This window comes from Symphodus melops (genome assembly GCF_947650265.1).
Source record: "Symphodus melops genome assembly, chromosome: 8".
Taxonomy (NCBI): domain Eukaryota; kingdom Metazoa; phylum Chordata; class Actinopteri; order Labriformes; family Labridae; genus Symphodus; species Symphodus melops.
The window spans coordinates 17394972-17422010 of record NC_136698.1 but is presented as its reverse complement, the minus strand read 5'-3'; the positions used below and the strand labels follow the sequence as shown (position 1 = coordinate 17422010).

Sequence of the window (27039 nt, the reverse complement as noted above, 5' to 3'; positions counted from 1 at the left end):
AACAGAGAGTCATGCCGTGCCATTTGGTTTAAATCAAGACTTACAGACTTGAGAAATGTTATTTGTTTTTGACCTTCAAGCAGTAAACTCATGACGGGGGTCAGTAAAACCACATTCACTGGGACATTCAGCCTTAGAGCGCTATTGACGCCTTCGTTGTGCCTCAAATAATCAATTCTTTGTTAACAATTCAGCTGAACTAGCTTGAGGGATTTAAGTGTTGTTGGGAAATGGCGGCAAGGCCAAGCATAGAGGAGGAACTGTGGAGAGATGGATGCATGCAACCACTTCCAATATGTAAAAATGTCCTTAATTCACCAGCTTTCATATTCAAGACCCTGTCAAACGGTTATCGTTTTGTTACACGGCGTCATTATTGTTGGGTTTTATGGCCAGGATTTTTTTTGTCTTCTTTTTACGAGCATTGACGATAAACACGACACGGAAATCTTAATCTATTGTGATAAATAAACAACAACAATGCACTCAGCATGTGCACATTTATCCAGATGGGCAGGGGGCCCGTGTGTGATGGTCAGGCCTTCAAAAGCATTTTGATGCAGTCAGATGAAGGGAAAGCTAATCAGCAGCGACTTTTGGATTAATTAGTGGCATAGTAGTGGAGGGAAAAAACACGTGACTTAGAAGGGACACAATGCAAACACAGTTGTTCTGTAAAACATGGAGAACAGCAGATAGACAGAAACTGAGTTCAAGCTAATATGCACTCTTTATTTTTTTATTTATCGCAATTCACATCGCAGTATTGGACGATGTTATTGCACATTTCATATTTGTTCTCATGTCGGGCAGGCCTATTGGGATCTCTGCACATTAATAATATCACTTGTTATTGCCTGTGCTTGCTGCGAGTATGTGGGAACTGTCTCAGTGGCGGTTGGTCCTTTTGTGAGTGTATCCACAGTGTCGTGAGGTGTCAGTGTCAGGGCCTTGGCAGCGCCTGTGGAAACGTTTAACTGAAGCAGAATGCAGCAGTGCTTTAGTGTCCAAGCAATAACAAGGACTCAAGCACCAGTTGTACGTTTGTACCGAAAACTGAGTTTTTTTTTTCTTTTCTTTTTCTGATTTCTGCTACCAGCAGGAAATTCAAAGTTATGCAAAAAAAAAAAACTTTATGCAAAGCTTGAGGGAAGTGTGTATCTGTCCATATAAAGTTGTTTGAGTCAAAAATAAATGTTGGTTTTCTGCAAACATTTTATCATGCACACAACATCAGACCACTTCCTCACAGAGATTGCTTTCTTTGTTCATGGAAGTGCAAGTTCATACTCAACCGAACACTCGATGTCTTGTATCATACATGATTTGTTCTCCCTCAGCTCTGCCTCTGCCCCATCTTCTTGCTGGGACAAATAGCTCGTCAAATGCACACATTTTTGGGACACTCCCCCACTTCGAGGGTGTATGTGAGGAGGGATGAAGAGGGATGTGAGATGTGTGAGTCTGGCTCTGTTTAAATGGAAATGTACATGGGGAGGAGCTTCCAGAGAAGCTGTCCCACAAAATGCAGTTATACACACACTGCAGGTAGCTGAGCCCCCCTGCTTTATGTGCCTCTTCTTTTCACTCTCCGTTCTTTGTTTTTCTTCCAAGAACTCCAAGAGAGAAACCCTTATTTGGTATGAATGCTGATTTAGAAAAACGTGGTTTGGCACACTGTCTGCCCACTTCCCCATACCTGCTGGGCCTTCCAGCCAATCAGATTGTCTGCTCATGGGCAAGTTTGAGTACGAAAGATGCCGTGACATGTTTAGCATTCCCTCCATGGTGCAGTGGCCGGAGCTTTGCAGAGATATCCCAAGGTTTAGTGCTGTCCTGCTCGGTTTGTAGAACAGCACCCTGCTCAGTAGGCAGCATGGCACAGTGAGGCAATTTGGAGTGTCTGTGCCAAAACACACTTAATGACCCCTGAGGAGCAGAAGGGGTGGCATTTCAAACAATCTACACCTAAATAAATACATGTAGGATTTTAATACAATCCTTTTTTTTAATACAATTCTACAATATATTTGGGTAGAAATGTTTTTGCACGATGAAAAGGGTGCAACTGTTCAGAATGCAATTAACACGGAGAAAAGTTCAGCATGAAGGATAAGGGCTCTTTCGAAATTTGTCAACAGTTAATCCTTGTAAATCTTAAACAGACTCTCTGTGTGTGCATGTGTGCGTGCGTGCATGCGTGTGTGTGTGTGCGTGTCCCCACCCCTAACTGTGATCAGCCCAAAAGTAACTGTATCAAATTCAGCGTGAACTGCTTTGGGAGATACAATGTGGCTCCTATTTAACATGCACTGAGTCAACTTCCCCTGCGGTGGCCTTTCGGGTAGTGTGTGTCTGTGTGTGTATGTATGTATGCGTGTGTGTGTGTGTGTGTGTGTTACCATGTGAGCATGTGCATCATGAAGAAAAAAAGAAGACCATTCTGTAACCATGTCAATGTAGTGAACAGGGCCTGTTGGAGAGATGAGCTTGCAGACGCAAGAGAAGCCCAAATCCTTTGTGGTTCCGGGCTGACACTGACATACAGATTGGCTGTCTGAAGCTCATTTATCATCACTGACCTATGCTCACTTGCTCTCTCTCTCTCTCTGGGTGTGTGTGTGTCTCTCTCTCTCTCGCTCGCTCGCTCGCACACACACAAACCAAGTTAACACGAGGTAGAACAGGCTCTTAATGCAGGACAGAAAGGAAAAAGAAAAAAGAGAGAGATGGATGGGAGTAGAGTGAGAGGAGGGTAACGAGGTGACTGCGAGCTGCAGATGCTCACCCCCCTCATTAGACCCTCGATATATTAAAACACGTAGACATTCACACATCCCCTTCCCATCCCCTGTTGTACTCTCAGCTGCTGTTGTTTAAAACCATGACTTCCTTTGTTGTCATGGTGTTTTGGTATCTTTGTTGTTTACTTCGTGAGGCTGCTTCAAGGCACACTTGCAGGTTGTGTTGCAGACAATACCACAGCCATATATGGTCTTTAATGGGTTTTTTAAAAAAAATCAACAACTAGTAAGAAGATATTTGATTATCCATAGCTGTCTAAAGTAGTAAATACAAGTACATTAATCAAGCACTCAATGTCTGCAATTTCTGCAGGACTCCATTGAAACAGAGGTTTTTAACCTCAGTGGGACTTTCCTGGGTAAATAAAGGTTGAATTAAAAAAGAGTCTTTCTTTTATTTACCTAATGTCTTTATTTAATGAGGCGAATAAAAACACTGAAAATGCATCCGTCTTGGGAAGATTTGGTGACAGCCTTTCTCCAGTTGTTATTGTTTTTTATTCACTGACATTAATTCTGTCTTCTTCTCTTTCTGTCAGGCTTTTGGAAACGCCAAGACAGCCCACAACAACAACTCCAGCCGCTTTGGTAAATTCATCCAGGTGAATTACCTAGAGAATGGAGTGGTAAGAGGGTGAGTCATTTACAGTGTACATCTCAAATGTTCTCACACGATGTCAATTCAAGGGCTAAGTTATTATTTGTGTTATGACACTGAAGGGGAATATTTAAAGGATTGTTTTTGTGTCGTTTCCTCGTCATGTCGTTTTTCATTGTGCTTTTCTGGCCCTTAAAAGCTCCTATCTTCCCCTTTACTCTTTTCATTGCTGGTCATGTGGATTCTCTTGTGTTTGTTGGTGTGTACGTGTTCACTGAAACTTTCAGCCACCAGCTTGTCCTTCCTTTTTCTCAGCAGTCAGATTCTGGTGAGGAGCTGCATCAAAGTCTAGCGAGCCATGTCACTTCCTCATTTCCTCTTCAGGAGAGGAACAGCTGCTTAAAGGAGACATGTTATCAAAAATCCACTTTCACAGTGTTTTTGAACTTTTATTTTGGTAACTTGAGTTTCTGTCAACCTGCAAAATTTGACATAAATACATCTAGTCCTTTTTTTCCGGTCTGGATGAGTCTTACCACACAGAGAAAAATGCTCTGTTTCAAATCTTCTCAGTTTGTGACATCACAAGTTGGATTCTGGTAAGAAAACACCCTCCCCTCCCCGGTATCTCTTCCCATGGACACCACCTCCAGCCAAGAGCAAAACTTTTGTGCAGGTCTGCCATTTTTATTCACGCTACAGAGGGAGTGACGACGACCAGGAAAACTCGGAGGGGGGGTCATTGTATTTAAAGAGACACACACCAAAACGGAGCGTTCTGAGAGATCTGGTTTCTACAGGCTCACAAATCTCCTCCGGTGCTTGATTCATGTTTTATTTTGACCAAAACACAGCACAGATGTTTCCTTTAGAGCACAGGAGACTGTTTGAAAAGGTGAAAAAAGGCTATGATATGTCCTCTTTAAAGACAACATGTTATGTTATTGTTAATGTGGATTTAAAGAGTGAAGGGTTCAAAAAGGAGAATACATCTTATGAAGGGAGTGACTGGAAAATGATGACAGTAGAAATGTATTTCAAACATGTAAATGCCTGTGGCAACAGCTGCGCAGCTCCACAGTAAGTGAGGACCCCCCCCCCCACCTAATTATCCCCTAATGGCACCTAGTCTCATCATGCTTTATTGAATTGCTTACTCCGAGAAGGGTTTGTAATCCAATCAGGAGAGTGAACTTCAGTGGGCTGCTGCTTTTTTTCACCATAAAGTAAACCCGGTTAGACGAGGAAATGCTTTATTACGATGAATAATGCCAAACGGGTAGCGTTGTTTTCCAATCTATGTCTAGTGTACTTTCACAACATTAAAAGAGCTGGACTCATAGTACCATCACTGCTCCGCCCTGTAGTCCCAACAAAGGCAGTCTGTCTATCTCTGCCTCTCCAGTGGCAGCCAGTCAATAGTCGACAGTAACAAAGGAAAAGCTGCTGTTCCGCTCTGTACTGAGCAGGATACTTTTTATTCCCTCTCTCTCCCCCTGTGGGTCTCTGTCCTGCTTACCCTTCCTTCACTGCGATCTGAGCGAAAGAGCAGAATAATGAGAAGGAACGCAAACGTATGTATTGTTTTTACGTTAGTGATTGCATTTATTGTGAGAGTTCTCATTCTCCCCTATGTTGAATGTTGACAGATATACGACTCCTTTGAACCTCTTAAGAACAGATATTGCTTTAGACGTATAAACTATACCGTTCTGCGTTAGCTCTTCCCATATCTCACTTTTATTGAGATGACATTCATACATATTGTCTCTTGTGATAGTCTTTAATATGTATGCATTGCTTGCTCTTTAGAACCTCCTGACAATACATACTATTTAAAAAAAATGATAATAATCTGATTCATCTTGATGTGACATGTACAATAAGGAGTTCTGAAGTTTGGCCTGTTTTTCTGATTATATTTTTGTTTTCAAACCTTTAAAAGAGTGAACGCCTTAAAGCTCCTGTGAGGAATTTTCTGTTTTCACTAATTTTGGCGACACCTGTGACACCTCAGAACACTCTGTTTCGGTGCGTGTCTCTTTAAATGCAATGAAACCCCTTCAATTTTCCAGGTAGACATCACTTCCTTTCTTAAGGTGGCAGGATTACTTCAGTTGTTGTTGTTTGTCTTTTCTGTCTGTATTTATGTCTTTTAAATTTAAAAAAAATTATAAATAAAATGTTTGGGTTTTTTTAAAAATGGCGGAACTGCACAAAAGTTTCGCTCAAGGCTGGAGGTGGGGTCCATGGGAGGAGAAAACAGTGGCGGGGAGGTTTTTTTTTGTTTTTACCACAATCCAACTTGTGATGTCACAAACTGAGAAAATTGGAAACGGAGCATTTTTCTCTGTGCGGTAAGACTCATGCAGACCACAAACAAAGGACTGGATAGAGTTATTTCAAATGTTATGGGTCAGTAGACACTCAAGTTACCCAAATAAATGTTCCCAAACACCGTAAAAGATAATTTTTCATAATTTGTCCCCTTTAATGTCGATTTGTTTTGTAACCTATTAAAAGAGTGAAAAGTTGAAAACAGAAACAGCAGATCTATACAATGAATGTTCGAACTTGACGGGTCACTATCTGTCTTTAGTTGTGACTCTACTTTGGGCAGACTGACACAGCTGTGTTTTTCACAGCAGTGCTCTATTCTTAGTCTGTCATGAAGACTGGCGTCACTGTTGTTTTTTGCCTGGCTTCAGAAAAACAACTCTTAAAATCTGATTTGGACCACTTTATGGCCTTGGCCCGTTGGTAATACCACTGCTTATAAAAGTGCATAACTCCTGACTGCAGTGGTTTGAAAGCATACCTCTGCTCCTGATACAGCCTTCTACTCTCCTCTACCAGGCGACATGTATGCTCCCATGTTTCCGTGTGCTGCTAGGTGGCCTGTGTTGATCCTTTTTGTTTTTCTTTGTCCCCTTTTTTTTTTCTTCTCCTTCCACCCCCCCTCTCTGACTCAAAAGGGCTGTGGTGGAGAAGTATCTCCTGGAGAAGTCTCGCCTGGTCTCCAGAGAGAACAACGAGAGGTGAGCAGGCACAGGAGGGGTCGCAACCATTTGGCCCCACTGACCTTCATGGGGCCCTCTGTACAAACATGAGAATCCTCTGATGGCTGGATATGAAGCTCAACTGAGAGCATCAGTCTTCAGTCTCTGACTTCAGATGTCCCTCTGCTTAAACACACACACACACACTCTCACACATACACACACACACACACACGCACACACACTCTGTAGCCTGAGATATCATCCACCTCAGTGCTTATTTATGCACATATGCTGTGATGCACTGCTCGACCAGAATAACACAGCCGAGTTTCCTCATTTGAATGTGACTCTTGTTTGTCTAAGATAACTGTTGCTATTCAAACATGAAAAGAAGAAAAAACGTTCCCGTGTGTCAGCTCGGGAAGCCCTGCTCACTCTGTCACCTTACCCTCCTTCAAACATGTGTTACTCACTGTAACATTCATCTCTAGCTAGACTGCCAGTCAGGAGCTACCTGAGTGACTAATACTAATGCAAACGGTAATCCTGGGCTTTGAGACAACACACACATATTTTAAGGGGAGTGAGCAAACCTACTGTCACTTTGTCTCAGTTACACATTTATCATTAAGGACTAGTCAGGTTTTTAGACCCAAGTTTACACCATCACATCAATGAAACGAACACAGAACTGACTTTATGAGGACTTTGTCTTTCGACTGGTGATAACTCAGCGTTAGCGTTAGCGTCAGCGTGGTTACTAATGAACTTCTCCAGTCAAAGAAAGGCTTAAAAAAAAAGAGATGCATTTGAGATGCCATAAGATTAAAAAAAATGCACATGCGCTCTCTTGGGGGTTGGTTTGTAAACCACAGCCTTTGACTGAGCTGCTCAGCTGAAACCTTTGATGCCTCATATTAAGACATACTGTAGCTGATGATGAGTAAGAGCATTACTCATTCACTCCCGTCACTGCTTTTCCTGGATCGTTTTGGAAAGTGTCGTGGCTTTCCATTGGTAAGCGCACTTTTGTAACCTTCAGGCTAGTGTACTTTTAATGTGTTGGCCAACACTTGTTGTTGACGGTGCATCTTGTCTGTCTAGTCAGAGAGAGTGAGTCTGCTGTATGATGTCATTGTTTCTTAGTGACACGTGTGGAAACTCAGTACTCCCTCTTGCTTCCCAAACAAAGCGTTCTGCCTACCTGACCACTGATAGCAGGAGTGGAAAACTGATAATAACACCATTGAGCGCTTATAATTGCCTCCTTCCGATTAATTTTTTACAATATGTTGACTTTTGCTTCATTATTAAAAAGCTGTCTATTTGTGATCATAAATATGGAGCTCATATGTGCTGATAACGGCTCACCAGATACTAAAACAAACATGACATGATATGTACACATAGGAATAAATCATCGTGCTGAAGAGCAGCGTTTTGTGATAAAGGTGTGTCAAAGTAATAACCTACTGTGGGTACAGTTGTGTTTTTCAGTTTGGGCTCAAAGAACATTCTTTTTGACTTTGTAACAGGAACTACCACGTGTTTTACTACCTTTTGTTGGGAGCTTCCGAGCAGGAGAGGAAGGAGTTCAAATTGTTGCCACCTGAAGAATACTTCTACCTCAAGCAGGTACAGTCCCTCTTTGATGTCCCCGTCACATTCAGCAGCTTGAAGTGTTTCCCATTGGACACAAACAGCTTCTTGTGTGTGACCTTTAAGATACCACTGTTACTCTTTGTGGGTGGACTCTGTATTCATCGGGACTGTCAGGCCTCTGAATAAGCTGCTGTATACACTCCCAGCTTACTGCTCACGTGTGTCCTGCATATTAATGAAGCTGGCTTTCTTCTCTTACTTACCCCCCCCCCCCCCTTTCAACTCCTGCGTCTCTGTTCTTCACCTACATGCATGTCGTGCCTTTTCCTCATCATCTTGAATCCCCACAAACTGCCTTTCTCTCCTCGTAGCAAAACTTTAAGATTGAAGACGAGGAAGACCTGCGCCATGATTTCGAAAGGCTGCAGCAGGCAATGGAGATGGTTGGCTTCCTCTCCGCCACCAAGAAACAGTAAGTGAACCTGTGTGCATGTTGAATGTGTGGCGTAAAGTGCCACAGTGCCTTTCCCCCACATGTCGAGGGGATTGTGTTCAAAATCCCTCCTGAAGCATTTTTCCACTCGACCCTTACTTGCAGAGGATTTTGCTCTGAGCACTGGGTCACATTACCAACATGAACATAACAATAAAGAGACTTTTAAGAGCCCAAACATCACAATGAATGTGTTTTTTTTTTTAATGCGCTAATATGGCAGTTTATTAGAGACAGCACGCAGATGCAGTGCAAACAATGCCGCTATTCAGGGTTCTTGTTTTTAACATAAACAACAACTTTATACAACAGCTTATGAAACACTTATCTTGCATTTTTTCTAACCCTTCCGGGACTGTTTATTTCTGCATTTAATGAATGCTATTTTTTGCGACTGTGTTACAGGATCTTCTCTGTGCTTTCTGCCATCTTGTATCTGGGCAACGTGACCTACAGGAGAAAGTCGACGGGCAGAGATGAGGGGTTGGATGTAGGACCTCCAGAGGTCCTGGCCACGCTCTCTGACCTGCTAAAGGTGATACACGCACGTCCTGTGCTTTAAAAGGAACTCCATTTGAGATGAACATGTCATCGGGGTGGTGATGACGGGGTCTTAAAAACTTTTGGAAATTGGTTTGTTATTGAGCCAAAATCACGACCTTTAAGACAGTTTTCAATGCAAACGATAAGGACATTTGATGTCGTGTTTTTAAACGACAATCATTACGGAGGTTATAGGCTGAGTTAGGTTTCCATGTTTAGTTTTAATCGTGCACCTTTTGGCATTCTGATGGAACCTCACCAGATCTGATTTATGTTCTGACCCGTCAATGTCTCCTCACAAAGCTCCGTTATAACTAGCAAGTTAACTGTGTGTGTGTGTTGTGTGTAGAAGCTTCTCCAGCTGACATGGACTTTATTAAATCCGATGAGTTAAAAAGAGGAAATGACTGTCATATAAACTCGTGGCAGGCTAGATTCAAGTTTAAAATGACTTTGACTTCACGTTTCTCTGAAGTAGCTTTAATGGTATATAATTACATGACAGCACATTGTTCCCAATAGTTAGCTGGTGGTTGTTTTAAAGGCCAGTGTCCAACATGCACTTGAATGGTTATCGTCCATACTATGAAATTAAATCCCGAAGACGCCACTGTTTATACTGTATCAACATATAGAGTCGGAGTGTGACTGTCATCCTCTGATCATGGCAGCACTCCTTCTGTTTATCTCTTTGATACTGTCGTTTGATGCTTATACTGATGTTCAAAATCTCAATCTTCAAGTTTTTACAGTTAAAACACTTGTAATTGTTTGTTTTTTTTTTTTTTTGGTTTATAAAGTTTTTTTTGTTTTTTATCTGAAGTAAATACATTTTGCATTGGATAGTTTTCTGCTGCTTTTTTCATACCTGCAACTAAGACTGCTCAGTTGTGCTGCTTTATTACAATAACTACAAAACTTTGTCACTATTTTAAACTGTTAGAAATTGGAGATGCGGTGGGGTCTTAAGATATATGACATGGGTTTCGTAAAAAGCTCTTAAAATGGATTCATTTCCACTTTAGATCTTCTGTATATACAGCAGCCTGTTTAGTAACCTGTGGGTGTATTTTTTATTTATTTTTTTAAGGTAAAAGAGGAACTGCTGGTTGAGGCTCTGACAAAGAGGAAAACAGTGACAGTCAATGACAAGCTGATTCTTCCCTACAGCCAGCCAGAGGTAGGACACTTGTAAAGCTGTCGTCACAAAAGTACAGTCCAGCGCTTTTTCTTCTCTTCTTTCCTCCTTTCTTGTCGAACATCAAACCTTCAATAATTCATCTCTTCCTCTCAGAGTGTTTAATTGTTCTGCACTTTGTGTGTTGTAACATTTGAATCTGTTCTGTTAAATGTGTTTTTTTTAAACCGTATGCATATTCCCCTTCTTTGTACCCCTCAGGCTATCACTGCCAGAGACTCCATGGCCAAATCTCTGTACAGCGCCTTGTTTGACTGGATTGTGTTGCGCATCAATCACGCTCTGCTTAACAAGAAAGATATGGAGGAGCACGTACCAGTGAGATGAAAGCACTCGCATATACAACAGCATTACTCGATCAAAATGACAAACACATCATGAAATCCTTTCCAAATAGAAATACAAGTATCCTTTTACCGGGGTGAGAGTTACACATGCCCCCTCCTGCTTTTAAACACACATTCTTTTCGTTCTTCCTCCTCTTGTTTTGCAGTGCTTGTCCATCGGTGTTTTGGACATTTTTGGCTTTGAGGACTTTGAGACCAACAGCTTCGAGCAGTTCTGCATCAACTATGCAAACGAGCAGCTGCAATATTATTTCAACCATCACATCTTCAATCTGGAGCAGGTGAGTGCTCTTGTTTCACTTGAACCTGACCTTCTTACATGACACGCTGCACAAGACACGCTTTAAAGATTTGCTCTTTTTTGATTCAAACTTCCAACTCTCTTGCTCTGCTGTGTGTTTATAGCAGTGACTTCTTGAAGGATGAGTCATCCAAGCATTCCCTCATTTTCAATGGAAAAAATCCTGGATGAGAGTTTGTTAGTTTATCTTGTCCTTCAAAGTCCTAAGTGAAGAGAGCAGTAAAAAAAAAAAAAATTTGGTTCTCAGTTGGTAGATCAGGCGCCCCATGTACAGAAAATGATTTATATTCTGTCGGCTGACAGGAAAGTTGACAACTGGTTACATGTGGATGTTTTTGTGTGTGTAGGAGGAGTACCAAGCAGAGGGAATCACCTGGCACAACATCGACTACACCGACAACGTAGGCTGTATCCACCTCATCAGCAAGAAACCAACGGGTCTGCTCTACCTGTTAGATGAGGAGAGCAAGTAAGAAGAGCTAAACTGAATCCGCACGGTCTCATTCATGTTGTGTGGATGTCAGGAGGAGTGAGTGAGTCGGACTGTAGGAAGAGAACTGTTCTGTTCTGTCACATATAATGTTTTCTTCTCCTCTTGCTTTCCCCCGCTGTGTCTTTACTTCAGCTTTCCTCATGCAACAGATGAAACGTTATTAGCCAAATTCAAGCAGCAGCACCAGGGGAACAAGTACTTTGTCCCCACACCGGTCATGGAGCCCGCCTTCGTCATTCGACACTTTGCTGGAAAAGTGAAATATCAAATCAAAGTAAGGACAGACAGATATAGAAAATGGATTTGATTATGTAGTTGCTCTCTAATATGGCCTGACGGTGCAATATGTAAAGTTGTCTATATATTTGACTCTGCTAGGATTTCCGGGAGAAGAACACAGACCACATGCGTCCAGACATTGTGGCGTTGCTGCGGAGCAGCGACCGTGCTTTTGTGCGGCAGCTCATTGGTATGGACCCAGTGGCCATGTTTCGATGGGGCATCCTGCGCGCCACCATCAGAGGAATGGCTGCTTTTAACGATGCTGGCCGTACCTGGGCAGCAAAGAAGTCGGGTAAGTTATCAGTGAAATGATGTTAGCAAATCCAAATTGAAAGGTTTGAGATTAAATGACTTAGTCTTACTAACCCTTTGTTTTTAATTGACCCTCTGAATTATGCTGGGCAGTTTCTCGGCTCTGTAAAAAGACGAAAAAAGAATTTGTGAGGCTGTGAGGGAGATTTTGAAATGTTCGCATGTCAGTCCTCCTCCAGACTGACATGGGATTCTGTTAATGTCAATGACCAAGATTTTAATAAAGTTAATACAAAAAGCTAAACAACAAACACTGCTGCAGTCATGTGACTCAGGTCATCCTCTTCTGTACTAAAAAGCTTACGAATGAAAAGCTCTTCAACACTTCCTAATGAGTCATGGTTGCATTTTTTTTTTTTTTTTTTTTTTTAAGGTGTTGTCCGTCCGATTTCAAGAACTCCTTTAGGAGAGCTTCAGCGATCCAATGCTCCAGTAGACAGAATGTACAAGTAAGTCATCGCAAATCATTTTAACACTATCAGACACGTCTCATCGGATCGTGTTGGGTTTGGTGTTCTGTCTTACTTCCAGAATCTTTCTGCCACCAGTGGACGTGAAGGCGGACTCAGTCCTTTTACTCTGTTTTTAACTGTTGCTATTCTTTCATGAAGCAGCGACTGAACTGTTAGAAAGCATCATTATAGTAATCAGCCTTCATAAGCCGCAACATGTCCCCCGCTCATAAACTGCAGGGCAACATGTGTGTCTTGTTTAGGCTCCTTGTTGAACTGAAGGAATGTTTGAAATGGTTTGGTAAACTGTGGACCTCCACTTTAATCATGTGGTGCTGGATGAGATGAGGAGGGACAGTGTTCGTCACCTAAACTCTGTGTTGCTGAGATACTCATCAGATCTGAATCCACCTCATCTCAGCCACCCATATCCTCTCCACCTCTTGGTGACGCCTCTGTGTGCGGTTCTCTCCTCTCCCTCTCCCCTCCACAGACGAGCGTCTATGCTCGATTTCTACTTTGATCACTCAGAAGAGCGCCCTCTAGAGGCCTTTGAAGACATCTTTGCTAGCTATGAGAGTAAGAAGTAAGTGACCAGGAGAAAGGGATGAAAACCTGAGGCCAAGCAGGAAGGAAATGGGTTTTGTTTCGGGTATTAGATATGGGTTTGAGTTCTGCACGGATAGAAAAAGAATCTAAACATACCATGTCGTTTCATCAAAAAAGCTCCAGCTTATCGAGTGTTTCAAAGTCTGCTTCTGGGAAAATTAAAACAGCAGAGGAAGTTCAGCACAAGAATAAAACACAGTAAAATAAAGAAAAAAAGAGTTGCCCTTTACCTTGCTTTACCTCACTGTAATCTGCATCGTAGCTGTGGTAATCTCTCACCATTCTCACATTTATTATTCTTTCTATAGAACACAGGAAGGCGTTTGTTCTGGCCTACTGTGATTAGCCAGCTGAGGTACTTACATCAGCCGTTGAGCTTTGGAAACACACGCATGTATTCTTACACGAAAAGAGGCCCCAAGTCAAATACACCAAGAGAATGAAAGAGCTTTGAAACAAGCCATGATAAATATATTTCAGCTGTGTGGCCCTCTGAACTTTGACCTCATACCAACTGCTTTCAGGTCTGTAAAAGGGTCTTTTTTTCTTTGCAGGCAGGGGTCTGAACTAAGTTCAACCTGCTAGCATTTTATCAGAATGATTAAATCCTCCAGCCTGTATCAGATCTACAAGCACAGAGGTGTAGGTGTCAGAGTCACAGTGAGTCATTGGTTGTATGTCTTGCCCATTCCTTCCCTGCCTGACCTCAGTTTTCATGGTAAGTATAGAAAAGGAAAATGCATGGACTAGCCTCGGGACGTACCAACATTATCATATTAACCTCACCAGACTTTGTGCAGTGTATCACCAGTCCAAACAAAAGGACTCTAAATCCAACAGCCTCACCAGTAACACTTTACAGCCACAAAACCCCAGCATGGAAGCAGACGGCAAACTGCACTGAACGTCAGCTAAGCTCTGCATGTTTTGTGTCCCAGCGGCAAGAATTTTGGTGTGAATACAACCCCGGATCTCTTTTTGTGTGTGTGATTTTCTGTTCTTTAAAAAAAAAGGGGGGGGTTGCCATGGCAGCATGGTTGGGTGATCGAGTGAGTCGTGTTGTTTTGATATACATAAACATGAATGGTGGAAGAATACATTTTTCATGTTATTCTTCAGGGATGCACAGAGCATGATGTTCCTCTTGATATCAGCCCCCAGCCATGTTGTTCTGTGCGTGTGCATTTGTGTGTGTGTGTGTGTGTGTGTGTGTGTGTTCTTGTCCTGTTTAACTGTGGTGGTGTGTTTATCTTCTAAGGTGTCCTAACATTGGTGTTCCATAAAACAAAACGTTACGTTTTTGTTTTTTTTTCCTTTCCTTTCCTCCTTTTGTCGTTTCTTTCCAACCAACCCCCCTCCCCTCCCTCCAATGGCTCCTCTTACTTCCCTCCTCTTTCACTCGCCACACTGGGGCTACGTGTCTGCGCTGTGATCAGAGACATGCATGCAGAAATCATCAGCTCCATTAAGAACTTGCAGCTGGATGGTGAGGACCCTCGCAAGCTGCTGCAGTCCTGGGGTCGCCTCAGCTTCCCTCGACACGTCCTTCAGTGAGTCTGCAGACAGACCGCCATCAGCTCCTCTCCAGATCAGTCTAGAATAGTTGGCTCAGGCAAAACATACTCCTAATACAGTCCACATCAGTAAACCACATTCTGTTCGTTTACTGTAAGGCCACTTTCTCTCGTCAACACGGCTCTGCTTCATCAACAGACATTCACCGTTTTGCTCCATTTGTTGATCTTTTTATTCTCGAAGGCAGAAACTGAAATACCTTAAAACATTTAATTACCTGCTGCATGAACCTCATCAGGTGACTTCGCCGGCATGAGAACTTTTTTTTTTTTTTTTTTTAATTGCCGCGTTGGCCTTGCAGCATGTTCGACTTCTGCAGTCAGAGAGGGACATGACATTGATAAAGAGCTCCACGTGGAGTGGAGACAAGCAGAAGAGCATGTTTGTCTGAGTCTCTGCTGGAATATTAGAGTTACATCCCGTCCTCTCTGGAAAAACATCATCGTCCTCCTCAATCTCCTCTCTGCAATCCTAACCATCTCACTCAGTTATGCCTAATCCTCACCCGTCATTCATCCTGTCTCTGTTTTGTCACTGACTGACAGTGCATGAAGGAGTCAGCCGCCTGGACTAACACCGGCTTCACACACTCCATCAACTACTTGCTCCATCCTTTAAAGCTCATGTCCCTTAAACCTAACTCCGTCCTCTTTCTCACCTTTTCACAGGAAAAACAAGAACACCAAACAGAGGCAGGTCATCCCCAAGGTAAACCTGAGTGACTGCACAGGTTCACTGGACTGCAGTCCTTTCTTTACAGTGGGAATGAGTGCAAGCAGAACATTAATTGACTGTATCACTGCTGTTCAGAGTTTGCTGGATTCCCGTTCGCTGAAGTTCATCGTGAGCCTAACTCTGCACGATCGCACCACCAAGTCTCTGCTCCACCTGCACAAAAAGAAGAAGCCTCCAAGCATTAGCGCCCAGTTCCAGGTAACATCGCTGCGCAGACACTGTGGAAGCCCAGAACACACAATACAGCAGCAATCCTTCAACAAACCTCACTTTTCCTTTTTTTTTTTTTTACCGACAGACTTCCCTCACAAAACTGCTGGAGACTCTGAACAGAGCCGAGCCCTTCTTCATTCGTTGTATTCGCTCCAATGCTCAGAAGGTAAGTCGTGCCACGAGATTATTTGCATAAATTGTTGTCAAGTAAGAAGCCTTCTTAACAAATCGTTATTTTCAAACTTCAAAGAACAGAAATAAATGTTTGGTCTAGATCCATCCAGCACAATCACATCTTGTTTCAGATGTGCCTGTATAACTTCTCTTTGCTCTGTTGCATGATGAGGATACAGTTTAATTCCTAAACTGATTTTTTCAAGATTGTGTGCGATTCTTATTCAATTCTTATTGTCATTGGTTTAAAAAAATAAATCTGTATATTTACAATGATTTAATGAAGATCAACGTTACGCACGTACATTTAAAGCCAAGAAGATGATGCAATAGCCCAACACACACAAATAGAAGAAGAGAACTAATCAAATATTTTCAAGCAGTTGTTGACGGGTCAATCAGATCAAAAAGGCAAACCCTTCAAACCTTATTTGCTGTACACATACCCCATGCACTGATACAGATTATTCGACAAATGCAGGGGATTCTATTCGCTCTGTGGATTCTTTTTTTTTTTGTGTGATCCTATTAGTGAATGTATGCGTGAAAATTCAGAAATGCCGCTTAATAATTTAGAGCATCTTCAAGACGTAACAATGCTGAGATTGCACCTTGAATGATTGTCTTTGGATATGAGCAGAAGGAGATGCACCTGGATGAGGCTCTGGTTGTTCAGCAGCTGAGATACACAGGAATGCTGGAAACTGTTCGCATCAGGAGGTCAGGCTATGGAGCCAAGTACACATTCCAGGTACTATTAAGTTACTACACTTGCTAATACCACACCGACATGTCACCCCAGGCACCACAGGTTTCATATTTTGATGTTAAAAGAGGGCCCAGTGCCTGGCAAGAAATGTTTCTCCAGACAAAAGTGAGAACAGTTTCAGAATGTATTTCACATTGAGCATCAGTTTTTGTCACTTCTTCAGGAGTCATCTCGTTCTTTTTCTGTCTTCGTTGTACCATTAGGAGTTCGTTGAGCAGTTCAGGGTTTTGCTGCCAAAGAATGCAGCTGCCTCTAAGGAGGACATCTCAGCACTGCTCGACACAAAGATGGGCCTGGATCCCACCACGTACCAGATTGGCAAAACAAAGGTCAGCGTCTGAGCTCTCGAGTTGACGTCTATGTTCATGAGCACCCGATACGTCCTGTCTCTTTAAACTCGGCCGTTTTCTCCGTTCAGGTGTTCTTAAAAGAGCTGGAGCGGCAGCAGCTCCAGGACACGCTGCACAAGGATGTGATGCGCAAGATCATTTACCTTCAGCGCTGGTTCAGAGCTCACCTGCAGAGGAAGGAATTTCTGGACATGAGACAGGCAGCCATCTTGATTCAGGTAAACACAAGGATTCTTTTGGGATTGAGATGACAGTAATGTCTTTGTGTTGGTTGTGTTTTTTAATTCTACTATGTCCTGCTCTATTCTCTGTCGTCCTGCTCAGCATTCTTGGCGCAGGTACTGCAAAGAAGAGAAAAGGCGATGGGCAGCCACTCTGATCCAGGCTTTGTGGAGAGGACACCGACAGAGAACAGAGTACAAGCTTCAAAGACAGGGTGTCACCAAAATGCAAGCCCTGGTCCGAGGACACTCAGCACGCAGGAGGTAACGACACAAAAACCTCCCGTCTGAAGAGGACACGCAATGCTTTGAATACATTTGAAAGATACTGATCAGCTCTCATATTTCTGCTTGTGTATTGCAGGTGCCAGTCCATGCGTGAGGAGAAAAAAGAAGCTGAAAAAAGGGCAGAAGAGGAGGAAAGAAGGAGAAGGGAAGAAGAGGAGGAGGCCAGGAGAAAAGTAGAGGAGGAGGAGGAAAGGAGGAGGATGGAGGAAGAGGCTATAAAAAAGGCCGAAGAGGAGGAAGCAAGGAGACGAGCAGAGGAAGAGGAGGCCACCAGGAAAGTGCAGGAGGCATTGGAAAAGAGGGAGGAAGCAGAGGACGGACCTGCAATCGAGCCTCAAACCAGAGAGGATCCAGATATCGAGCTGGTCACGGAGGAGATGCTGGATGAAAACGTCCCTGTCCAGGAGATACAGGATGACACAGAGGTTAGTACGAGCACAAATACAGAGGAGGAAGGGCTGGATAAGGAATTGCATACAGAGACAAACGGTACCCTGGCTGAGGCTGGACCTCAGCTGGATGAAAAAGAGGAAGACGAGGATTTGAGGAACGATACACGAGAACAGAAAGCGGCACAACAAGCTCTTCCGCCTGATGGCGACACCTCTGACGCACTTAAACTCACATCACCAGGCGACAGGCCTCAGAGCGATACCTCCACACCTCTCAATGCTGAACAAAAGGGGGCACATCCTGCAGCTGTCAGCAGGGCCAATTCATCCAGGAGTCAGGAGAAGAGAGAGCAGAGGAGACGAAGAGGACTGGAGCACAATCAGAGAGAAACCGAACGAGCCTCCTCCTCCTCATCATCAAGCACCAAGGATCAAACTTCCCAGACCAAAAGCAAAAGCCAGGAGGCCTCCAAGCTGAAAGAGCGGGCAGACAGCAAGGAGCTGGACCAGTACACATTTGTGGCCTGGAAAATGAAGGAGGACAAAGTAGGCAAGAAGGAGCCAAAAGCTGCCTTCCCTGCTCCTGTTCGTCCGTCTACACTATCCCTGCAGCTCTCCGACCCCGCGCCTGAAAGAAACGGTTTAGGCGAAGGTGCTGGAGCTGTTAACCTGCAACGCCGTCCTGGAGCGATTAAAGAGAAGCCCGAGAAGTGGAGGGGAAGGAAGAGTGATGGAGAAATCTCGGAGAACATCCGGGAGGATAGGAGGAAGAAACCTCAGTACGTCTTATTCTCTGACATATCTTACATTGGTTTAATATTAGAAGCTATAAAACATCTTCTCTTGGTTCAATAATGTGACAAACTGGTGAGATATACAAGACAAAATCAAGTACAAAAACAAGGAGAAGGGATTAGACCATACAAAACAGCAAAGGCATAGAACAACAGTTACAAAATACAATAGAAAATAAGTACATGAGTTAAAGCAAAAATAATGAGGTTTCAACAGACGCATCAACTGACAACAACTATCACAGATAATACAAAACTACACGAAATATAATAATTAAAAAAATAAAAAACAAGAAGTCAAAAGAGCGATAGAGAGAAGGGGAGGGATAGAAGGTGTTTTATGAGGTGAACGTGACAATAAAATGATAAAATGTCAGTGTGGGTAGAAAAACGTTCAGTGCTAAAACCTGTAACATCAGTTTTGAATCTTTTCTTGTCCATTCTTCTGCAGGAGCGAAACAGCCTCCTCATCATTTGACAGTTTGTCTCCAGGTTCTGAAGGAACTGGATCGATCTCATCCAGAGAGGTACGTCACACGTGTTGCTGTTCTAATAGAAAAGTGCTTATTGCAAAACTCCGTCCTAAATGGTTTGTGCTTTAGCTGTTCTGCCCGTGTCACACGTGCTTGATCTATGTGGAATGTGTTTCTGTCCTGCAGTGGATGTCCCCGTCAGACAGCCACAGCGACGGCTCCAAGGGAGGCTCCTTCAGAAAGAAACAGCACGAAGGCTCTTCTCACCAGGACTCTGCACACTCCGTCCCGTCCACACCAGACAGGTACTGCTCAGGCCTTAAGATGAGCAGCGGTGTGATGGACTGTTGCCTTTTGTCGTACATGTTAGAAGGGGAAAAGAGGAAAGACCTGCGTGGTAACCCAAAGAATACACTCTTTTGTACGCTAAGACATTGAAAGGAAAACTTTACCCATTCCAATGTCTCTTTGAATCAGACTGTTTATGGGAAAACTCTTTGCCTTGTGTAATCAAACTGTGCTCAGCTTCTTGTGCGGTGTTGCACGTTCAGAAATTCCTCTTCCCAGCTGGATTTAAATGTCACAGATGTATTCTTAGGCTCAGTCGCTGGGCAGGAGTTTAATCTGACTGACTCATTCTGGATAATCCAGTCTTTAAATATGTTTAATGTTTAAACCATACGATCAGTATGATTTGAATATTGAACTATTGAGTAAGTTATGTGTTGTGCCTCTTGCCTTGAGACAAGCCAATGAATTGAACAAATAGGCATGTTATTAGTAACTAAAATAAACTTTGTTTGTAATGAATGAGTAGTGAAGACGTGGCTTAAATCCACTCATAAAGAAAACGCTATAAAGACAAAATAAAGGAGACCGTTGGCTGTTTTTGTCACCTCAACAAGATGTGTGAATATTCCTCAGAACTTGCTGTTTCTGTGCCCTGCAGGTCGGTTGGTTTCTTCAGCAAAATTTTAAAGAAACGACCACACAGGGAGGCTCAAACCCCAGACAACGGAGAAACGACGTTCGCCTCAACTCTCAATGAGAGATCAGCTGGAGGGGAAGGTGAATGCTTTTTTAGTCTGTTCTTTTCAAGTTTAAATAACTATTTAGTATTTACTGGATAAAGTTAATTTCGTTGATTTGGTTGAGAGTTGATCTATAAACAAAGTGGTTATTTGTGTTGAGGTTGACCTTGGGAAGAGTCCACACTTTCATCACACCTCCTTTTAGTGAGAAAGGCAAAGAAAACCCAGGTGTCCTATCTCTGTTATTCTCAGGCCTGAACTGATCCTGCTGTGTGCTTTCTGAGAAAATAGTAACCTCTGCAGGCTCACGCTGAGTGCGCAGAGTAACTTTTATCTTCCTTTTTTTCCCCTCTGTGGGACTTATCCACACTTTACATTCCCCGTTAGAGGTTTAAGTCTCGGTCATTCTATTTTTCGTCTTCCTCATGATGCTTCGCTTTTGCACGTTCTCGCTCCATTTCAGCCCCAACATCAGGCCAGCCGCATGGCGAACGAGCTGGTAAAGGTTTGGGCCGCAACCCCACCATAAAGATCAGCCGTGCCACACGGGTCTCCGAGCAGTGGAACGCATCACTGGATCGGGAAATCACCAACGCAAACGAGCTGCGGCACCTCGACGAGTTTCTCGGCAACCAGGTGAACGAAAGGCGACTGGACGGTTTAACTACTCAAAGTCATTTTATTCCTCAGACTGCGCTCACAAAAGATGTATGTTCACGTCCTGTCTTAGGTGAACGATTTCCGCTCCAGGGGGAAGTCGCTGTCAGCCACGGAGGCCATCTTTGTAACTGCCACCATGCAGTTCAGAGAGAATATCAAAGCCATGTATTCTCTGCCGGTGAGTCTGTCCGCTTCACACACATCACTCCAGTCTTCCTCAGCATCCTTCCCTTCTCCTCATTTTCTCTCCTTTCCTCTGATCCTGACTAGAAACCCACCACTGGCTACAAAGGTCTGATGACGAGCTACCAGACCAAGGTGATCCACCTGGCAGGTGACAAGCAGAAAGGAGAAGTCCAGCTTGTGGTCAACCTGTTCCAGTCGGTGCTGGATGGCTTCATCAGGGGTGAGATGAAGAAGGAGGAGGCTGAGCCTGCAAAGGTGAGACTCATCATCATGCACTCTAGTTTGTAGAGATGTTTTCTTTATTAAAAAAGTGGCATACACATTCTTCTGCCCTCTTTGTGTTTTCTCAGCCTGCCAAAGCTCGAAAAAAAATGAAAAAAGATAAAAATGTAAGTGTGCAAAGCTGACTTCTTCATATATGATACCCGTTTAATTTGTCTTTTTAAATAATGAATGATATTTGACTGACTGTCTGTCTTCTTAGATGGAGAGCCCTCTGGATCATATTTTTGTCAACTATCAGGTCAACATTATGCAGTCATGTGACCAGTGCAGCTCTTACATCTGGGGCATGGAGAAGGCCTACGTGTGCAGCTGTAAGTTCACACTCCGACACACTGAGTTTTCTCCTCTTTGATGTGACGTGATGATTTGTGTGCAAAATACAAAAAGATACATTCAGAAAGAAAAACATTTTGGACTAATGTATAATTATGTTTCCATTCGTTCAGACTGTAAAATGGTTTGCCACAAGAAGTGCCTCTGCAAAATAGTCACCGACTGCACCACCTTCTGTGCCAAAAAGGTAGGTGTTTATATTTAGAAGTCCCAGGCCTTGATTCATGTCGTGCGTGTGATTTATAGGAGTTCAGAGATAGAAACACAGAGGACCTGTCCTACTTAAAACTATTCTCATTCAATGATCAGAGAGGAGGCTTGTTCAACTAAAGCCAAACTGTCGAAGTCGCTGTAGTAAAACATGGGAATTGGTTGGTTTTAACTAATAGTAGTTACCATTAATCTTATGGTTTTTTATTGTTAAAAAAAAGGCAATATTCAGAAAAACAAAAGGTAGTCAGACAGAAATAGGTTAGTTTTCTTCATGTTTTTTGCATTGCCACATGTGGCAGAAATTTCCTGGTCGACTTGCAACTGACAGCTGCCATCTGCCTGACTCCACAGAGCGACGAGGACTCTGGTGGTCAGCACTTTGGGGTGCGTGTGTGTCACCTGGTGAGTGATAAGAACCCCGTACCGATTGTGCTTGAGATGATGCTGGAGCATGTGGAAATGCAGGGCCTCTACACCGAGGGCATCTACCGCAAGTCTGGCTCTGCCAACCGCATCAAAGAGCTGCACCAGCGACTGGAGACTGGTCAGAGTGCTTCTTTTTGATATTTACACAATGCGTTATGCAAAACCTCTGTCAGGGCATCGCTTTTTTTAATGCTCTGTTGACGTGTTTAGACCCCCACTTGGTCTGCCTCGAGGACTATCCCATCCACACGGTCACTGGCCTGGTGAAACAGTGGCTGAGGGAGCTGCCAGATCCGCTCATGACCTTCACACATTACAATGACTTCCTTCATGCAGTGGGTGAGGAGGACATTCCCCACAAGGGGGCAGCATTTCACAAGATAATACCACTGTGCTAACCTTTTTTTTCACTATTAAGTATCTGCTTGATTGCTGTATTTTTCAACATTTATCATTAATGAATATATTTAAAATCTGAATAAGTATTGATTTAAAAAAATAAATGTGTTGAGTTATTAGTGATCATTGTTGAATATGGCGCTTCACCTGCTGTTTTCTTTGTTCTTCATGTAGAACTGCCAGAAAAGCAAGAGCAGCTTCATACTGTGTACAAAGGGCTGGAAGAGCTTCCTCCAGCAAACTTTAGCACATTGGAGAGACTTATCTTCCACCTTGTCAGGTAAGATATCTGCATTTGGATATGATCATATTTCACTCTCTAGATTAATTGTTTGTCTTTTGTCACTTCATAAAATATATAACCAGTCTGGAATAAAGCAATAACTTCTGTAACTGATGAACCTCTCACCGCAGGGTGTGTAAAGAGGAGGCTCACAATCGTATGTCACCGAACTCATTGGCCATCGTGTTTGCCCCGTGTATCCTGCGCTGCCCCGATAACGCCGACCCGCTGCTCAGCATGAAGGATGTTGCCAAGACGACGACGTAAGAATGCCACAAAGTATGATCTCAACGCATCTCTGATCAGCAGTGCATTCGAAGTTACAAGTGCCGCTCTCCTCGCAGGTGCGTGGAGATGATCATCAACGAGCAGATCAGACGCTACAATGAGAAGATGGAAGAGATCGAGCAGCTGGAGTACGCCGAGGCTCTGGCTGTTAACCAGCTCAAACTCAAGAGGCAGAACACGGTGAGGGTGCAGACGTGTGGATCTCTTTCCTCGCAGCCTTACACCTGGATAACGTTTGATCCTCTACAAGTCCTCTCGTTAATAATGCTGTTTAGTGTCATAGCTTCAAGACGGATTTAGCAGATAGTACTGCTCCTTCTTGAATTGAATGAATCCGTTGCGACAGTGTCAGTTACCTGTTCTCAGGTTACGTGGGTAACATGGACGATCTCCCTTCTCTTCTTTAGCACTTCTGGCACTTACCTCTCAGGTGCTCAGCTCCTTACAAAGGAGCGGTGGTATGTATCATCGAGTCCTCCTAGTACAGTAGTTCTAGTAGATGTATTGTTTCATAGAGTGCCATGTAGAACTGCTGTGCATGGCATGTTAGATGCGGGTGGGGGCTCTGCCTGTTTTTGTATCCTTCTTCACATAATCCCTTTTACCCCTCCCCACTAACTGACAGTAGTTTGCATGCTGTAGTGCTGTTATTGGTGTTCTCTCCATGAGAGGATCCGATGGTTCTGGGTTGGTGTTGTAATGATCCTGTAGTTGTTTTAGTGGCAGTCAATCGTGCGAGTTGTAAAGCTTGGGTGATACTGTGCTTCTTTTTTTTTTTTTTTTGTCTTTGATGTTTCTGGATTGTGGTGATGTGTCTTTTTAACTTTAATCACGGCACACAATGTTTTGCATTTGCACACCCCCTTAGCCCCCCCAGAGCTCTTTTTTTTTTGATACTGTGAATTCATTCGTTTGCTGGACATTTCTTTGTATTGCTGCATATCTTTTTATTTTGGAGAGCAGCGTTACATCCTTCAGACGGGCTGCAGGAATGTGCAGATGCATGAACGCCAATCAGGCCTCCTCTTCTTTCCTCACTAACAAAAATGTGGTTTCAGTTTCAGATTGGTTTAGGTGATGGACGCTTTGAAGGGACGTTTTGTTCAGTCTCTGTGTGACGGTTTCTTTTCTGCAGGTGCATGAGAAGGTCAGTTCAGATCTGAGCGTGGTCCCTGAGAACCAGCCTCTGGACTCGGACACAGAGGCTGAGAAGAACTTGGTTGAGCGAATCAAGTCCATCAAACAGGAGAAGTAAGCAATCGAAGTATTCTCTGTCTATTCGACTCACTGTGGTATCCTCTCCATCCTCTCCTCTCTCTTTGAGTCTCTAACGTGCTTGTCATGCGTCTCCGCGTAGAGAGGACCTGGCCTGCAGACTACCAGAGATGGAGCAGCCCGGCTCTGATCAGGAGAACTTGGACTCCGAGGCCTCACTGAGCTCCGAGAGTCTTCTGGACGAGCAGCAGCAGCGTGCTTCCGTGCACTGCTCGGAGTCTGAAGGTCAGTACTAAGGTACAGTTCTTCTTCTCTTTCCTCCTACCTTTTTCCTCTCACTCACCTGTGGGTTTCTGACCAGACCACGGGGCCGCTGGGTTTGGCCCTTCCTGTCTTTTGTGGTGCAGGTCTGGACCAGTGATGGTGATGGGGGGCGCTGACGTCTGCTCTGTAACAAAGCAGGTCGGAGGAACAGCAACCGTGTTTGTGTGTTTTTTTGTGTGTCTGTTTGTGTGGATTAATATCTGCACAGATATGCATGTGTGTGACAAAAGCATGCTGACAATGTAACCAGATTAGACCATTTGAAGAATTGGCATGACATTTTTTGATCCAACTTTCAACTATTTTTGAAGTTTTGTAGATAACATGGTTGCATGATCTTCCATTGGCCTTAATTCACTCTGTGTTATGTGCAATGAATGATAAGCTTTAATGGGAGACATGTCTGAGAGAAATAGTCCTCTTTCTTCCCTCTGTTGCAGGAAGAGTCGGCTCCCTGACGAGAAGATTCAGGCCCACATGTCCACCCAAACCATCCGACCTGTCCCAGCGCCAGAAACTCCTCGGTGGACGCGTGTCTCTGCCGAACCTCACCCCGAGTAGCTCCACCTCCTCTTTGATCAGCTGCACTTCTTTGACCTCAGAATCCTCCAGGCACCCACTGCAACGCCGCAACCCCATCATCCCAGACACAGTTAAACTCCCCCCCGGCGTCCTCTCCCAGTCCGCATCCTCGAGTCCGGCTCACTCTCCCGGAAGTCGAACATCACAGCACTCGGTGAGAAGGAGAGAGCAGCCGGGTCGCCGCAAAGACAGCACCCAATCCCTGTACATCGACAGCATGAAGAGTGACCTGCTGTTGCATTTTTCCTCCTGCCCTCCGTCCCCTTCCCCCTCCTGCTCCTCCATCACTAGTGTAACACCGGCTTCTCAACACCAGCATCACGAGACACAGGCGTCACAGGGCCAGAGACGTTTTTCTGACCCAGACATACCTTATATGGACGATGATGCCTGACCAGGAAAAACACAAAAGATGGGTCTGAAGTCACGTTGTCCTCTCAGACTGTCAAAATAACTGGACAAAATTTTGCCCAGCACCTTTTCTTAAATTTTAATATATCATGGTTAACGTAAAGTAATCCAGGTGAGACGGAGTCATGTTTTTTTGTAGCCTCTTAAAGACGGACCAGCCTTTCTGTTTCTTTCTCCTCTGTGTTGAACAGTGCAGGTTTCCAGCTGCATTATTCATGACCTTTTCCTCGTAATGAGCAAAAAGGTGCTCCCTGAAAACGTAGCTAGTGCCTTGGTTAATGTACAGTACATGTCAAATGTTTGTTTCTCATGTCATGTTCTGGAAAGTGCTCGCAGAGGGAGGAAGTGTTGTTTGGGAGTGAAAACAGAGGGCGCCTTTCTCTCGGACCTTTGTGTTTATTGTTCTGCACAAGACTTTTTTTGAAACAAGGACCTCAACAAGCACATTGCGACTGTTGCGTCGGTGCGTCGTCGCAAAACAGCTGCAAAGGACGACAACTTCTCTACAACTTCATTTTTCACTTGCTGCACAACAAGCCCCCAGATAGGAAACATGTCCTAACAGCGTAAAGGGAAACGGGAGCAGCACATGCCACTTTTTTTTTCTTTTGAAACAACAAAAACACAAACCCAGCAACAGCCGTGCCACGATGTCTTGAACAAACGTAAATCCATGAACCCAGCTCGCCTTTTTTCTACTACAGACTTGGCTCCAATCAGCTGTATTGCACCTGTCTTTGAAAGTTACCGGTCCCACCATGAGCAGGTTCTGCTGGAGCACAGCTTTAGCCTACTTTGTATGAAATGTAATACTAATGTTCCTCTCTGACTGCTGATGAATGATGTTTGCTGGTTTGTCTGGGTTATTATGAGGACGATGTGCTGATGTGTAATGTGTAAACAGAGAGTATATGTTTTGGACTGAATGGCGTGAACTGTAATGGTTATTAGTATTAACATGATAATACAGAACGTGATGCTTGTAACTTGTGCCTCTGTGTGTTTTGATCAGGTGCAAAAAAAACCCAAAAAAAACGTTTCCCAAGTGTTGATACCACATGATGCAGTTTTATGAAGATGAAGAAGAATTCAGCAAAGAACATGGTGTTTTTGTAAACAATGAGCCATGAGTTTATTAATAACTTCATGTTGTGAACGATGGAGATCAGACAAAAAAAAAGTACTGTTTAGAAATTTGTTGGGAGACGAGTAAAAGAACCCAGATAGGTCAATGCTCACATCTAAGTGGAGTAATAAACCCCCTTGCAGAAGACATAAATCTGTTAGCTGATGCTTAGTTTCAGTTGTGATATTTCATCGGTCTGATAATAGACCGATAATTTCTAATTTCACTGCAATGCAGATGAAGAGGGATTATTTCTT

General features: G+C 43.6%; 1 protein-coding gene across 8 annotated transcripts in view; it reads left to right on the top strand.

Moving 5' to 3' along the window:
- Positions 1-26642, top strand: part of LOC306828806 (myosin IXB) — a 53045-nt gene extending 26403 nt beyond the window's left edge. Inside the window, exons 5-45 of one of the 8 annotated variants that reach the window (XR_013779790.1) lie at positions 3344-3438; positions 6378-6440; positions 7940-8039; positions 8378-8478; positions 8905-9034; positions 10133-10222; positions 10442-10558; positions 10734-10868; positions 11236-11357; positions 11514-11655; positions 11760-11955; positions 12349-12424; positions 12921-13013; positions 14473-14586; positions 15280-15319; positions 15422-15544; positions 15645-15725; positions 16374-16484; positions 16706-16831; positions 16921-17070; positions 17177-17337; positions 17438-18532; positions 18999-19074; positions 19207-19325; positions 19970-20088; positions 20515-20687; positions 20782-20889; positions 20982-21152; positions 21248-21286; positions 21382-21493; positions 21629-21702; positions 22080-22272; positions 22365-22493; positions 22728-22833; positions 22968-23099; positions 23181-23304; positions 23532-23582; positions 24260-24375; positions 24482-24636; positions 24747-24801; positions 25104-25172. Coding sequence is in view for 7 of the 8 variants with exons in the window: in XM_079351485.1 (XP_079207611.1) it covers positions 3344-3438; positions 6378-6440; positions 7940-8039; positions 8378-8478; positions 8905-9034; positions 10133-10222; positions 10442-10558; positions 10734-10868; positions 11236-11357; positions 11514-11655; positions 11760-11955; positions 12349-12424; positions 12921-13013; positions 14473-14586; positions 15280-15319; positions 15422-15544; positions 15645-15725; positions 16374-16484; positions 16706-16831; positions 16921-17070; positions 17177-17337; positions 17438-18532; positions 18999-19074; positions 19207-19325; positions 19970-20088; positions 20515-20687; positions 20782-20889; positions 20982-21152; positions 21248-21286; positions 21382-21493; positions 21629-21702; positions 22080-22272; positions 22365-22493; positions 22728-22833; positions 22968-23099; positions 23181-23304; positions 23532-23582; positions 24260-24375; positions 24482-24624; positions 25104-25639 (5982 nt within the window). In the remaining variant the exon portion in view is untranslated. Of the gene's footprint in view, positions 1-3343; positions 3439-6377; positions 6441-7939; positions 8040-8377; positions 8479-8904; positions 9035-10132; positions 10223-10441; positions 10559-10733; positions 10869-11235; positions 11358-11513; positions 11656-11759; positions 11956-12348; positions 12425-12920; positions 13014-14472; positions 14587-15279; positions 15320-15421; positions 15545-15644; positions 15726-16373; positions 16485-16705; positions 16832-16920; positions 17071-17176; positions 17338-17437; positions 18533-18998; positions 19075-19206; positions 19326-19969; positions 20089-20514; positions 20688-20781; positions 20890-20981; positions 21153-21247; positions 21287-21381; positions 21494-21628; positions 21703-22079; positions 22273-22364; positions 22494-22727; positions 22834-22967; positions 23100-23180; positions 23305-23531; positions 23583-24259; positions 24376-24481; positions 24637-24746; positions 24802-25103 lie in introns of all 8 variants that reach the window. The other 7 variants (XM_079351486.1, XM_079351490.1, XM_079351485.1 and 4 more) reach the window with 7 other exon arrangements.
- The last annotated feature ends 397 nt before the right edge of the window (positions 26643-27039 follow it).